The sequence below is a fragment of the Oncorhynchus mykiss genome, chromosome 10 (assembly GCF_057628025.1).
Source record: "Oncorhynchus mykiss isolate SJ-2025 chromosome 10, ASM5762802v1, whole genome shotgun sequence".
Taxonomy (NCBI): domain Eukaryota; kingdom Metazoa; phylum Chordata; class Actinopteri; order Salmoniformes; family Salmonidae; genus Oncorhynchus; species Oncorhynchus mykiss.
This window is the reverse complement of record NC_143031.1, coordinates 1,533,628-1,549,434: the sequence shown is the minus strand read 5'-3', so window position 1 is coordinate 1,549,434 and position 15,807 is coordinate 1,533,628. Positions and strand designations below refer to the sequence as shown.

Here is a 15,807-nt window from a genome sequence, read left to right as displayed (position 1 = left end):
GTGTTGTCCCTAAAGGTGTTGTTAGAGCTGTCCCTAAAGGTGTTGTTAGAGCTGTCCCTAAAGGTGTTGTTGTCCCTAAAGGTGTTGTCCCTAAAGGTGTTGTTAGAGCTGTCCCTGAAGGTGTTGTTAAAGGTGTTGTTAGAGCTGTCCCTAAAGGAGTTGTTAGAGCTGCCCCTAAAGGTGTTGTTAGAGCTGCCCCTAAAGGTGTTGTCCCTAAAGGTGTTGTTAGAGCTGTCCCTAAAGGTGTTATAGGACTTGTGTCCTATAAACCCATGCTAGGGACTTGTGTCCTATAAACCCATGCTAGGGACTAGCATCCTATAAACCCATTCTAGGGACTAGCATCCTATAAACCCATTCTAGGGACTAGCATCCTGTAAACCCATTCTAGGGACTGGCATCCTATAAACCCATGCTAGGGACTAGCATCCTATAAACCCATTCTAGGGACTAGCGTCCTATAAAACCATGCTAGGGACTAGCATCCTATAAACCAATGCTAGTGACTAGCATCCTATAAACCCATGCTAGGTACTAGCGTCCTATAAACCCATGCTAGGGACATCAGCCAGTGAAACAAGAAGAGCACAGCACAGTTTATGCAAATTTAATTTAATGATGACAGAACGTGAAAAGCAGAATAGGGAACCAGCTCCACTTCAAAACACAACAGACTTGTTGTTATTAGTAGCCACCAGAAAAACATCTCCTTAAAAAAGAGCTTTGTTACCGAACACACATCTCCTTATCTAATTAAGAGCATTGTTTCCACGACCTTCTCAAGTCAGTGGAAGCCATTCCGACATGCCCTGCAATGCTAACAGTGTTAATAACCTTCAAGGGATGACCAACCCTGAACCTGTTCCCAGTGGGCAAAACTGGTCAGGTTGTATACCGGTTGTAGGAAGTTTCCTTAACGTCTTTTTACCAACCAGGAAAATACTGTCTGTAATCTGATAACAACCAAAATGAAAGGTCCTTCCCATCCTGATCTTGTCAAGATATGTCTAACTGGTAACAGAGACCAGGGTTGTCATCTGGCTATACAAATTCTTATCCAGTTAATAACCAGTAAATTACATTATTAAGACGACATAATGTGCCAAATGTTGCCTTCTGGGTTAGTGATCATTCCCTTCTATTGTCCATGATTAAATGTCCACAGCAGGGAACCCTTTGGGTCATACAGTAACTCCTGTATGGCTGTGTGAGTACCATCTTTGGTTTAAATACATATGGCTCATGTATATGTGGTTGACTGTAACCTCCTGTACTGTATATGTATATTTGGGTCATACAGTAACTCCTGTATGGCTGTGTGAGTACCATCTTTGGTTTAAATACATATGGCTCATGTACTGTATATGTGGTTGCCTAATCTCCTGTACTGTATATGTGGTTGACTGTAACCTCCTGTATATGTGGTTGTGAGTAACCTCCTGTATATGTGGCTGTGGGTAACCTCCTGTACTGTATATGTGGCTGTGGGTAATCTCCTGTATTGTAAATCTGACTGTAGTAACCTCCTGTATAGTATATGTGGCTGTGGGTAACCTCCTGTATTGTATATGTGGCTGTGGTAACCTCCTGCACTGTATGTGTGGCTGTGGGTAATCTCCTGTACTATGGGTAACCTCCTGTACTATATATGTGGCTGTGGGTAACCTCCTGTACTGTGGGTAACCTCCTGTACTGCATATGTGGTTGACTGTAATCTCCTGTACTGTATATGTGGTTGACTGTAACCTCCAGGATATGTGGTCGACTGTAACCTCCTGTTTATGTGGTTGTGAGTAACCTCCTGTATATGTGGCTGTGGGTAACCTCCTGTACTGTATATGTGGCTGTGGGTAACCTCCTGTATTGTAAATGTGACTGTAGTAACCTCCTGCACTGTATGTGTGGCTGTGGGTAATCTCCTGTACTATGGGTATTCTCCTGTACTATATATGTGGCTGTGGGTAACCTCCTGTACTGTGGGTAACCTCCTGTACTGCATATGTGGCTGTGGGTAACCTACTGTACTGTATATCTGGCTGTGGGAAAGCTCCTGTACTATATATGTGGCTGTGGGTAACCTTCTGTACTGTGGGAAACCTCCTGTACTGCATATGTGGCTGTGGGTAATCTCCTGCACTGCATATGTGGCTGTGGTAACCTCTTGTATTGAATATGTGGCTGTGGTAACCTCCTGTACTGTATATGTGGTTGTGTGTAACCTCCTGTATATGTGGTTGACTGTAGCTCCCTGTACTATATATGTGGTTGACTGTAACCTCCTGTATATGTGGTTGTGGGTAACCTCCTGTACTGTGTATGTGGTCGACTGTAACCTCCTGTATATGTGGTTGACTGTAGCTCCCTGTACTATATATGTGGTTGACTCCTGTACTGCATATGTGGCTGTGGGTAACCTCCTGTACTGTATATCTGGGTGTGGGAAAGCTCCTGTACTATATAAGTGGCTGTGGGTAACCTCCTGTACAATGGGTAACCTCCTGTACTGCATATGTGGCTGTGGGTAACCTCCTGTACTGTATATGTGGCTGTGGGTAACCTCCTGTACTGTGGGAAACCTCCTGTACTGTATATGTGGCTGTGGTAACCTCCTGTACTGTGGGAAACCTCCTGTACTGTATTTGTCGCTGTGAGTAACCTCCTGTACTGTATATCTGGCTGTGGGTAACCTCCTGTACTGTACATGTGGCTGTGGGTAATCCCCTGCACTGTATATGTGGCTGTGGTAACCTCTTGTATTGAATATGTGGCTGTGGTAACCTCCTGTACTGTATATGTGGCTGTGGGTAACCTCCTGTACTGTGGGTAAACTCCTGTACTGTATATGTGGCTGTTGGTAACCTCCTGTACTGTGGGTAACCTCCTGTACTGTATATGTGGCTGTGGGTAACCTCCTGTACTGTATATGTGGCTGTGGGTAACCTCCTGTACTGTATATGTGGTTGTGTGTAGCCTCCTGTACTGTATATGTGGTTGTGTGTAACCTCCTGTATATGTGGTTGACTGTAACCCCCTGTACAGTATATGTGGTTGAGTGTAATCTCCTGTATATGTGGTTGAGGGTATCCTCCTGTACTGTATATGTGGTTGACTGTAAAGTCCTGTATATGTGTTTGACTGTAACCTCCTGTATATGTGGTTGTGAGTAACCTCCTGTACTGTATATGTGGCTGTGGGTAACCTCCTGTATTGTATATGTGGCTGTGGTAAACTCCTGTACTGCATATGTGGCTGTATAACCTCCTGTACTGTATATGTGGCTGTAGTAACCTCCTGTACTGTATATGTGGCTGTAGTAACCTCCTGTACTGTGGGTAACCTCCTGTACTGTATATGTGGCTGTGGTAACCTCCTGTACTGTATATGTGGCTGTGGTAACCTCCTGTACTGTATATGTGGCTGTGGTAACCTCCTGTACTGTATATGTGGCTGTAGTAACCTCCTGTACTGTATATGTGGCTGTGGTAACCTCCTGTACTGTATATGTGGCTGTAGTAACCTCCTGTACTGTATATGTGGCTGTGGTAACCTCCTGTACTGCATATGTGGCTGTGGGTAACCTCCTGTACTGCATATGTGGCTGTGGTAACCTCCTGTACTGTATATGTGGCTGTGGTAACCTCCTGTACTGTATATGTGGCTGTGGTAACCTCCTGTACTGTATATGTGGCTGTGGTAACCTCCTGTGCTGTATATGTGGCTGTAGTAACCTCCTGTACTGTATATGTGGCTGTGGTAACCTCCTGTACTGTATATGTGGCTGTGGTAACCTCCTGTACTGTATATGTGGCTGTGGTAACCTCCTGTACTGTATATGTGGCTGTGGTAACCTCCTGTACTGCATATGTGGCTGTAGTAACCTCCTGTACTGCATATGTGGCTGTGGTAACCTCCTGTACTGTATATGTGGCTGTGGTAACCTCCTGTACTGTATATGTGGCTGTAGTAACCTCCTGTACTGTATATGTGGCTGTAGTAACCTCCTGTACTGTATATGTGGCTGTGGTAACCTCCTGTACTGTATATGTGGCTGTAGTAACCTCCTGTACTGTATATGTGGCTGTGGTAACCTCCTGTACTGTATATGTGGCTGTGGTAACCTCCTGAACTGTATATGTGGCTGTAGTAACCTCCTGTACTGTATATGTGGCTGTGGTAACCTCTTGTACTGTATATGTGGCTGTGGTAACCTCCTGTACTGCATATGTGGCTGTATAACCTCCTGTACTGCATATGTGGCTGTATAACCTCCTGTACTGTATATGTGGCTGTGGTAACCTCCTATACTGTATATGTGGCTGTAGTAACCTCCTGTACTGTATATGTGGCTGTAGTAACCTCCTGTACTGTATATGTGGCTGTAGTAACCTCCTGTACTGTATATGTGGCTGTATAACCTCCTGTACTGTATATGTGGCTGTGGTAACCCTTTGTACTGTATATGTGGCTGTATAACCTCCTGTACTGTATATGTGGCTGTGGTAACCTCCTGTAATGTATATGTGGCTGTAGTAACCTCCTGTACTGTATATGTGGCTGTGGTAACCTCCTGTACTGTATATGTGGCTGTGGTAACCTCCTGTACTGTATATGTGGCTGTGGTAACCTCCTGTACTGTATATGTGGCTGTAGTAACCTCCTGTACTGTATATGTGGCTGTAGTAACCTCCTGTACTGTATATGTGGCTGTAGTAACCTCCTGTACTGTATATGTGGCTGTGGTAACCTCCTGTACTGTATATGTGGCTGTAGTAACCTCCTGTACTGTATATGTGGCTGTGGTAACCTCCTGTACTGTATATGTGGCTGTAGTAACCTCCTGTACTGTATATGTGGCTGTGGTAACCTCCTGTACTGTATATGTGGATGTAGTAACCTCCTGTACTGTATATGTGGCTGTGGTAACCTCCTGTACTGTATATGTGGCTGTGGTAACCTCCTGTACTGTATATGTGGCTGTGGTAACCTCCTGTACTGTATATGTGGCTGTGGTAACCTCCTGTACTGTATATGTGGCTGTAGTAACCTCCTGTACTGTATATGTGGCTGTGGTAACCTCCTGTACTGTATATGTGGCTGTAGTAACCTCCTGTACTGTATATGTGGCTGTATAACCTCCTGTACTGTATATGTGGCTGTGGGTAACCTCCTGTACTGTATATGTGGCTGTGGGTAACCTCCTGTACTGTATATGTGGCTGTGGGTAATCTCTTTGGCTCAGTTTATCCGAGCAGCAGGCTGGTGAGCAGTTCACTGAGGAGGATTCCAGCGGTGAGGATGAGGAACATGAGGATGACAACTAGCCCACGACGAAGCACCAGCTGTCTGACAGTCAACCTCACCGTACTGACCACCGGCCCCGCCTCAGCCTCTAACTCCCCCCCGCCTTGCCCCCTGTCCCCACCCAGCCCCTCCACGTCCGTCTTTCCCTCCCCAGGGCTCTCGTCGCTGGGTGGGACCGCCTCCGACCAGCCTAGAGGGTTACACACCATGTAAAGTTACACACCATGTAAAGACATAGGGCTGCTGTAAAAAAAACAAGCATGGCAAAGCTTTCAGAGCTCTATATGTCAAGTGTCATACTGTATATGTAATCATGGAACTTGGAATATATGGAACCGTGGGATTTAGAATATATGGAACTGTGGGATTTAGAATATATGGAACCGTGGGATTTAGAATATATGGAACCGTGGGATTTAGAATATATGGAACCGTAAAACTTGGAATATATGGAACCGTGGGATTTAGAATATAAGGAACCGTAAAACTTGGAATATATGGAACCGTGGGATTTAGAATATATGGAACCGTGGGATTTAGAATATATGGAACTGTGGGATTTACAATATATGGAACAGTGGGATTTAGAATATATGGAACCGTGGGATTTAGAATATATGGAACCGTGGGATTTAGAATATATGGAACCGTGGGATTTAGAATATATGGAACCGTGGGATTTAGAATATATGGAACTGTGGGATTTAGAATATATGGAACTGTGGGATTTAGAATATATGGAACTGTGGGATTTAGAATATATGGAACCGTAAAACTTGGAATATATGGAACCGTGGGATTTAGAATATAAGGAACCGTAAAACTTGGAATATATGGAACCGTGGGATTTAGAATATAAATTGTATCAGCATATCGATTGCGCAACCAGGGCTGGAAAAACCTTGGATCATTGCTATTCTAACTTCCGCGACGCATATAAGGCCCTGCCCCGCTCTCCTTTCGGAAAAGCTGACCACGACTCCATTTAGTTGATTCCTGCCTACAGACAGAAACTAAAACAAGAAGCTCCCACGCTGAGGTCTGTTCAACGCTGGTCCGACCAATCTGATTCCACACTCCAAGACTGCTTCCATCACGTGGACTGGGATATGTTTCGTATTGCGTCAGACAACAACATTGACGAATACGCTGATTCGGTGAGCGAGTTCATTAGAACGTGCGTTGAAGATGTCGTTCCCATAGCAACGATTAAAACATTACCAAACCAGAAACCGTGGATTGATGGCAGCATTCGCGTGAAACTGAAAGCGCAAACCACTGCTTTTAATCAGGGCAAGGTGACCGGAAACATGACCGAATACAAACAGTGTAACTATTCCCTCTGCAAGGCAATCAAACAAGCTAAGCGTCAGTATAGAGACAAAGTAGAAATAAATAACTTTTTTGCCTGCTTTGAGGACAATACAGGGCCACTGACACGGCCCGCAACTAAAACATGCGGACTCTCCTTCATTGCAGCCGACGTGAGGAAAACATTTAAACGTGTTAACCCTCGCAAGGCTGCATGCCGCACCCTCAGAGCATGCGCAGCTGGCTGGTGTGTTTACGGACATATTCAATCAATCCCTATCCCAGTCTGTTGTTCCCACATGCTTCAAGAGGGCCACCATTGTTCCTGTTCCCAAGAAAGCTAAGGTAACTGAGCTAACCGACTACCGTAGCACTCACTTCCGTCATCAAGAAATGCTTTGAGAGACTAGTCAAGGACCATATCACCTCCACCCTACCTGACACCCTAGACCCACTCCAATTTGCTTACCGCCCAAATAGGTCCACAGACGATGCAATCTCAACCACACTGCACACTGCCCTAACCCATCTGGACAAGAGGAATACCTATGTGAGAATGCTGTTCATCGACTACAGCTCGGCATTTAACACCATAGTGCCCTCCAAGCTCGTCATCAAGCTCGAGACCCTGGGTCTCGACCCTGCCCTGTGCAACTGGTTCCTGGACTTCCTGACGGGCCGCCCCCAGGTGGTGAGGGTAGGCAACAACATCTCCACCCCGCTGATCCTCAACACTGGGGCCCCCACAAGGGTGCGTTCTGAGCCCTCTCCTGTACTCCCTGTTCACCCACGACTGCGTGGCCACGCACGCCTCCAACTCAATCATCAAGTTTGCGGACGACACAACAGTGGTAGGCTTGATTACCAACAACGACGAGACGGCCTACAGGGAGGAGGTGAGGGCCCTCGGAGTGTGGTGTCAGGAAAATAACCTCACACTCAACGTCAACAAAACTAAGGAGATGATTGTGGACTTCAGGAAACAGCAGAGGGAACACCCCGCTATCCACATAGATGGAACAGTAGTGGAGAGGGTAGTAAGTTTTAAGTTCCTCGGCGGACACATCACAGACAAACTGAATTGTTCCACCCACACAGACAGCATCGTGAAGAAGGCGCAGCAGCGCCTCTTCAACCTCAGGAGGCTGAAGAAATTCGGCTTGTCACCAAAAGCACTCACAAACTTCTACAGATGCACAATCGAGAGCATCCTGTCGGGCTGTATCACCGCCTGTTACGGCAACTGCTCCGCCCACAACCGTAAGGCTCTCCAGAGGGTAGTGAGGTCTGCACAACGCATCACCGGGGGCAAACTACCTGCCCTCCAGGACACCTACACCACCCGATGTCACAGGAAGGCCATAAAGATCATCAAGGACATCAACCACCCGAGCCACTGCCTGTTCACCCCGCTATCATCCAGAAGGCGAGGTCAGTACAGGTGCATCAAAGCTGTGACCGAGAGACTGAAAAACAGCTTCTATCTCAAGGCCCTCAGACTGTTAAACAGCCACCACTAACATTGAGTGGCTGCTGCCAACACACTGACTCAACTCCAGCCACTTTAATAATAGGAATTGATGGGAAATTATGTAAAATATATCACTAGCCACTTTAAACAATTCTCCCTAATATAATGTTTACATACCCTACATTATTCATCTCATATGTATACGTATATACTGTACTCTATATATATCATCGACGGTATCCTTATGTAATACATGTATCACTAGCCACTTTAACTATGCCACTTTGTTTACATACTCATCTCATATGTATATACTGCACGCAATACCATCTACTGTATCTTGCCTATGCCGCTCTGTACCATCACTCATTCATATATATTTATGTACATATTCTTTATCCCCTTAGACTTGTGTCTATAAGGTAGTAGTTTTGGAATTGTTAGCTACAGTGCCTTGCGAAAGTATTCGGCCCCCTTGAACTTTGCGACCTTTTGCCACATTTCAGGCTTCAAACATAAAGATATAAAACTGTATTTTTTTGTGAAGAATCAACAACAAGTGGGACACAATCATGAAGTGGAACGACATTATTGGATATTTCAAACTTTTTTAACAAATCAAAAACTGAAAAATTGGGCGTGCAAAATTATTCAGCCCCTTTACTTTCAGTGCATCAAACTCTCTCCAGAAGTTCAGTGAGGATCTCTGAATGATCCAATGTTGACCTAAATGACTAATGATGATAAATATAATCCACCTGTGTGTAATCAAGTCTCCGTATAAATGCACCTGCACTGTGATAGTCTCAGAGGTCCGTTAAAAGCGCAGAGAGCATCATGAAGAACAAGGAACACACCAGGCAGGTCCGAGATATTGCTGTGAAGAAGTTTAAAGCCGGATTTGGATACAAAAAGATTTCCCAAGCTTTAAACATCCCAAGGAGCACTGTGCAAGCGATAATATTGAAATGGAAGGAGTATCAGACCACTGCAAATCTACCTGGCCGTCCCTCTAAACTTTCAGCTCATACAAGGAGAAGACTAATCAGAGATGCAGCCAAGAGGCCCATGATAACTCTGGATGAACTGCAGAGATCTACAGCTGAGGTGGGAGACTCTGTCCATAGGACAACAATCAGTCGTATATTGCACAAATCTGACCTTTATGGAAGAGTGGCAAGAAGAAAGCCATTTCTTAAAGATATCCATAAAAAGTGTTGTTTAAAGTTTGCCACAAGCCACCTGGGAGACACACCAAACATGTGGAAGAAGGTGCTCTGGTCAGATGAAACCAAAATTGAACTTTTTGGCAACAATGCAAAACGTTATGTTTGGCGTAAAAGCAACACAGCTCATCACCGTGAACACACCATCCCCACTGTCAAACATGGTGGTGGCAGCATCATGGTTTGGGCCTGCTTTTCTTCAGCAGGGACAGGGAAGATGGTTCAAATTGATGGGAAGATGGATGGAGCCAAATACAGGACCATTCTGGAAGAAAACCTGATGTAGTCTGCAAAAGACCTGAGACTGGGACGGAGATTAGTCTTCCAACAAAACAATGATCCAAAACAAAAAGCAAAATCTACAATGGAATGGTTCAATAATAAACATATCCAGGTGTTAGAATGGCCAAGTCAAAGTCCAGACCTGAATCCAATCGAGAATCTGTGGAAAGAACTGAAAACTGCTGTTCACAAATGCTCTCCATCCAACCTCACTGAGCTCGGGCTGTTCTGCAAGGAGGAATGGGAAAAAATGTCAGTCTCTCGATGTGCAAAACTGATAGAGACATACCCCAAGCGACTTACAGCTGTAATCGCAGCAAAATAATAATTTTGCACGCCCAATTTTTCAGTTTTTGATTTGTTAAAAAAGTTTGAAATATCCAATAAATGTCGTTCCACTTCATGATTGTGTCCCACTTGTTGTTGATTCTTCACAAAAAAATACAGTTTTATATCTTTATGTTTGAAGCCTGAAATGTGGCAAAAGTTCGCAAAGTTCAAGGGGGCCGAATACTTTCGCAAGGCACTGTATATTACTTGTTGGTTATTACTGCATTGTTGGAACTAGAAGCACAAGCATTTCGCTACACTCGCATTAACATCTGCTAACCATGTGTATGTGACAAATAAAATTAGATTTGATTTGATTTGATATGGAACCGTAAAACTTGAAATATATGGAACCGTGGGATTTAGAATATATGGAACCGTGGGATTTAGAATATATGGAACCGTGAGATTTAGAATATATGGAACCGTGAGATTTAGAATATATGGAACCGTGTGATTTAGAATATATGGAACCGTGGGATTTAGAATATAAGGAACCGTGGGATTTAGAATATATGGAACCGTGGGATTTAGAATATATGGAACCGTGGGATTTAGAATATATGGAACCGTGGGATTTAGAATATATGGAACCGTGAGATTTAGAATATATGGAACTGTGGGATTTAGAATATATGGAACCGTGGGATTTAGAATAAATTGAAACGTGGGATTTAGAATATATGGAACCGTGGGATTTAGAATAAATTGAAACGTGGGATTTAGAATATATGAAAGCTTGGGATTTAGAATATATGGAACCGTGGGATTTAGAATAAATTGAAACGTGGGATTTAGAATATATGAAACCGTGGGATTTAGAATATATGGAACCGTGGGATTTAGAATATATGGACCAGTGGGATTTAGAATATATGGAACCATGGGATTTAGAATATATGGAACCGTGGGATTTAGAATATATGGAACCGTGAGATTTAGAATATATGGAACCGTGTGATTTAGAATACATGGAACCGTAAAACTTGGAATATATGGAACCGTGTGATTTAGAATATATGGAACCGTGGGATTTAGAATATATGGAACCGTGGGATTTAGAATATATGGAACCTTGGGATTTAGAATATATGGAACCGTAAAACTTGGAATATATGGAACCGTAAAACTTGGAATATATGGAACCGTGGGATTTAGAATATATGGAACCGTGAGATTTAGAATATATGGAACCGTGTGATTTAGAATATAAGGAACCGTAAAACTTGGAATATATGGAACCGTGGGATTTAGAATATATGGAACCGTGGGATTTAGAATATATGGAACCGTGGGATTTAGAATATATGGAACCGTGGGATTTAGAATATGTGGAACCGTGGGATTTAGAATATATGGAACCGTGGGATTTAGAATATATGGAACCGTGGGATTTAGAATATGTGGAACCGTGGGATTTAGAATATGTGAAACCGTGGGATTTAGAATATGTGAAACCGTGGGATTTAGAATATGTGGAACCGTGGGATTTAGAATAAGTGGAACCGTGGGATTTAGAATAAGTGGAACCGTGGGATTTAGAATAAGTGGAACCGTGGGATTTAGAATAAGTGGAACCGTGGGATTTAGAATATATGGAACCGTGGTATTTAGAATATGTGGAACTGTGGGATTTAGAATATGTGGAACCGTGGGATTTAGAATATGTGGAACCGTGGGATTTAGAATAAGTGGAACCGTGGGATTTAGAATAAGTAGAACCGTGGGATTTAGAATAAGTGGAACCGTGGGATTTAGAATATATGGAACCGTGGGATTTAGAATGTATGGAACCGTGGGACTGCTGGAATGTTACCTCTCTTCTCCAGTCCAAACTGCTCTTCTTTCATTTCAGGGAGCTGGACTCCTGCCCTCACCAGAGCCTGACAACACACACATGTTGGTTTTACTATCCTTTTGGGAACCTAACAAATGATTCGCATTCAAAATACTATTTTCCTTAACCCCAACCTAACACTACAATTGCATTGTTCCTTGTGGGGTCTGGTGAAATGTCCCCACTTGTGCGAATTTTCAAAGTTTTACTATCCTTGTGGGTACCAGAACCCCCTCACCACACACACACACACACACACACACACACACACACACAGAGAGAGAGCAGGGCCTGACAAAACAAATCAGCTGTTAGAGGCAACTAGTGAGGTTAAAACACAGGACATAAATATTGACTGACCTCTTGACTGGCTTTTTTCCAGTCCAGTTTACACAGCAGAACTACCAAGAACAAGGACTGGATTAACACACAGGTGAATAGGCCTATCCACAAACCTGAGAGAAAGAGAGAGGGAGGGGGAAAAGAGGGAGAATAGGGGAGGCAGAGAGAGAGAATAGAGAGAGAGAGAGGGTATATTACCATGTTGTCTCTCCTTTACTCACCTCTGATATATTACCATGCTGTTATTTATCCTCTACTCACCTATGATGCCCATCTTGTTAGGGAACATGAGGGAGACTCCGATGGGGAAGCCAATGAAGTAGTACCCCACCAGATTACACAACGCTCCAATCTTCTGCTTTCCTGCTCCACGCACGACACCGCCCATTACGCCCTGTCACGACAAACATTACGCCCTGTCAGGACACACACATCACGCCCTGTCACAACAAACATTACGCCCTGTCAGGACACACACATCACGCCCTGTCACGACACACACATCATGCCCTGTCACGACAAACATTACGCCCTGTCAGGACACACACATCACGCCCTGTCACGACACTGCCCATCACTCTCTGTCACGACACACACATTATGCCCTGTCACGACACACACATCATGCCCTGTCACGACACACACATCACGCCCTGTCACGACACACATCACGCCCTGTCACACACATCACGCCCTGTCACGAGACTGCCCATCACTCCCTGTCACGACACACATATCACGCCCTGTCACGACACACAAATTACGCCCTGTCACGACACACACACCACGCACTGTCACGACACTGCCCATCACGCCCTCTCACTACACACAGATTACGCCCTGTCACGGCACCGCCCATCACACCCTGTCACGACACACACATCACACCCTGTCACGACACACACATCACGCCCTGTCACGACACACACATCACGCCCTGTCATGACACACACCACGCACTGTCACGACACTGCCCATCACGCCCTCTCACTACACACAGATTACGCCCTGTCACGGCACCGCCCATCACACCCTGTCACGACACACACATCACGCCCTGTCACGACACACACATCACGCCCTGTCACGACACACACATCACGCCCTGTCACGACACACACCACGCACTGTCACGACACTGCCCATCACGCCCTGTCACGACACACACATCACGCCCTGTCACGACACACACATCACGCCCTGTCACGACACACGCATCACACCCTGTCACGACACACGCATCACGTCCTGTCACGACACACGCATCACGTCCTGTCACAACACACGCATCACGCCCTGTCACGACACACGCATCACGCCCTGTCACGACACACGCATCACGCCCTGTCACGGTACACACATTAGGGCCCTGTCACGACACCACCCATCACGACACACACATCACGCCCTGTCACGACACACATATTACGCCCTGTCACGACACACACATCACGCCCTGTCACGACACACACATCACGCCCAGTCACGACACACACATTAGGCCCTGTCACGACACACACATTACGCCCTGTCACGACACACACCACGCCCTGTCACGACACACACATTAGGACCTGTCACGACACACACATTAGGCCCTGTCACGACACACACATTAGGCCCTGTCACGACACACACATCACGCCCTGTCATGACACACATATCACGCCCTGTCACGACACACACATCACGCCCTGTCATGACACTGCCCATCACGCCATGTCACGACACACACATCACGCCCGTCACGACACACACATTACGCCCAGTCACGACACACACATCACGCCCTGTCACGACACACACATTACGCCCTATCACGACACCACCCATCACGCCCTGTCACGACACACACATCACGCCCTGTCACGACACACACATTACACCCTGTCACGACACACACATTACGCCCTGTCACGACACACACATCACGCCCTGTCAGGACACTGCCCATCACTCCCTGTCACGACACACACATCACGCCCTCTCACGACACACAGATTACGCCCTGTCACGACACCGCCCATCACGCCCTGTCACGACACACACACATTACGCCCTGTCACGACACACACATCACGCCCTGTCACGACATACACATTACGCCCTGTCACGACACACACATCACGCCCTGTCACGACACTGCCCATCACTCCCTGTCACGACACACACATTATGCCCTGTCACGACACACACATCATGCCCTGTCACGACACACATCACGCCCTGTCACACACATCACGCCCTGTCACGACACTGCCCATCACTCCCTGTCACGACACACACATCACGCCCTGTCACGACACACAAATTACGCCCTGTCACGACACACACACCACGCACTGTCACGACACTGCCCATCACGCCCTCTCACTACACACAGATTACGCCCTGTCAAGACACCGCCCATCACACCCTGTCACGACACACACGTCACGCCCTGTCACGACACACACATCACGCCCTGTCACGACACACACCACGCACTGTCACGACACTGCCCATCACGCCCTGTCACGACACACATCACGCCCTGTCACGACACACACATTACGCCCTGTCATGACACATACATCACGCCCTGTCACGACACACACATTACGCCCTGTCACGACACACACATTACGCCCTGTCACGACACACACATTACGCCCTGTCACGACACATACATTACGCCCTGTCACGACACACATCACGCCCTGTCACGACACCGCCCATCACTCCCTGTCACGACACACACATCACACGCTGTCACGACACACACATCATGCCCTGTCACGACACACACATTATGCCCTGTCACGACACACACACATCACTCCCTGTCACAACACCACCTATCACGCCCTGTCATGACACACACATTATGCCCTGTCACGACACACACATCACGCCCTGTCACGACACACACATTATGCCCTGTCACGACACACACATCACGCCCTGTCACGAGTCACACATTACGCCCTCTCACGAGTCACACATCACGCCCTGTCACGACACACATCACGCCCTGTCACGACACACATTATGCCCTGTCACGACAGACACATTACTCCCTGTCACGACACACACATCACGCCCTGTCACACACACATTAGGCCCTGTCACGACACTGCCCATCACGCCCTCCCACTACACACAGATTACGCCCTGTCACGACACCGCCCATCACACCCTGTCCCGACACACACATCACGCCCTGTCACGACACACACATTACGCTCTGTCACGACACACACATTACGCCCTGTTACGACACACACATTACGCCCTGTCACGACACACACATTACACCCTGTCACGACACACACATCACGCCCTGTCACGACACCGCCCATCACTCCCTGTCACGACACACACATCACGCGCTGTCACGACACACACATCTCCACTCCAAGATCGCATAGCAGTTCAGACGTCTTTTGTCCTCGTCTTGTCGTGTCCTGTATATATATATATATATTTACAACTTTTTTCACATACATTTTATTTTTATTTTCCATCAACTCATCTTCTAAACACTCTCCTGCAACCAGCCTCACCAATTTATATTTATAAAAAAGTATTATTTACCTCAGATCTGTAATCCTCCAAGAAGCTAGCCAGAAACTCCAAGAAGCTAGCCAGAAACTAGCCAGAAGCTAGCCAGGAGCTAGCCCAGAAGCTAATCCAGAAGCTAATCAGAAGCTAGTTAGCTTCTTTAC

General features: G+C 46.2%; 1 protein-coding gene across 3 annotated transcripts in view; it reads right to left on the bottom strand.

Annotated features, from left to right (window-relative positions):
- Positions 1 to 596: 596 nt before the first annotated feature.
- Positions 597 to 15,807, bottom strand: part of LOC110514419 (multidrug and toxin extrusion protein 1) — a 55,205-nt gene continuing 39,994 nt past the window's right edge. The window contains exons 14-17 of one of the 3 annotated variants that reach the window (XM_090188751.1): positions 12,362 to 12,494; positions 12,119 to 12,213; positions 11,738 to 11,804; positions 597 to 5,491 (exon numbers count right to left, since the gene is read on the bottom strand). In XM_090188751.1, the coding sequence (XP_090044877.1) occupies positions 5,241 to 5,491; positions 11,738 to 11,804; positions 12,119 to 12,213; positions 12,362 to 12,494 (546 nt within the window). In that variant the 3' untranslated portion in view covers positions 597 to 5,240. The remainder of the gene's footprint in view (positions 5,492 to 11,737; positions 11,805 to 12,118; positions 12,214 to 12,361; positions 12,495 to 15,807) is intronic. The other 2 variants (XM_090188750.1, XM_090188753.1) reach the window with 2 other exon arrangements.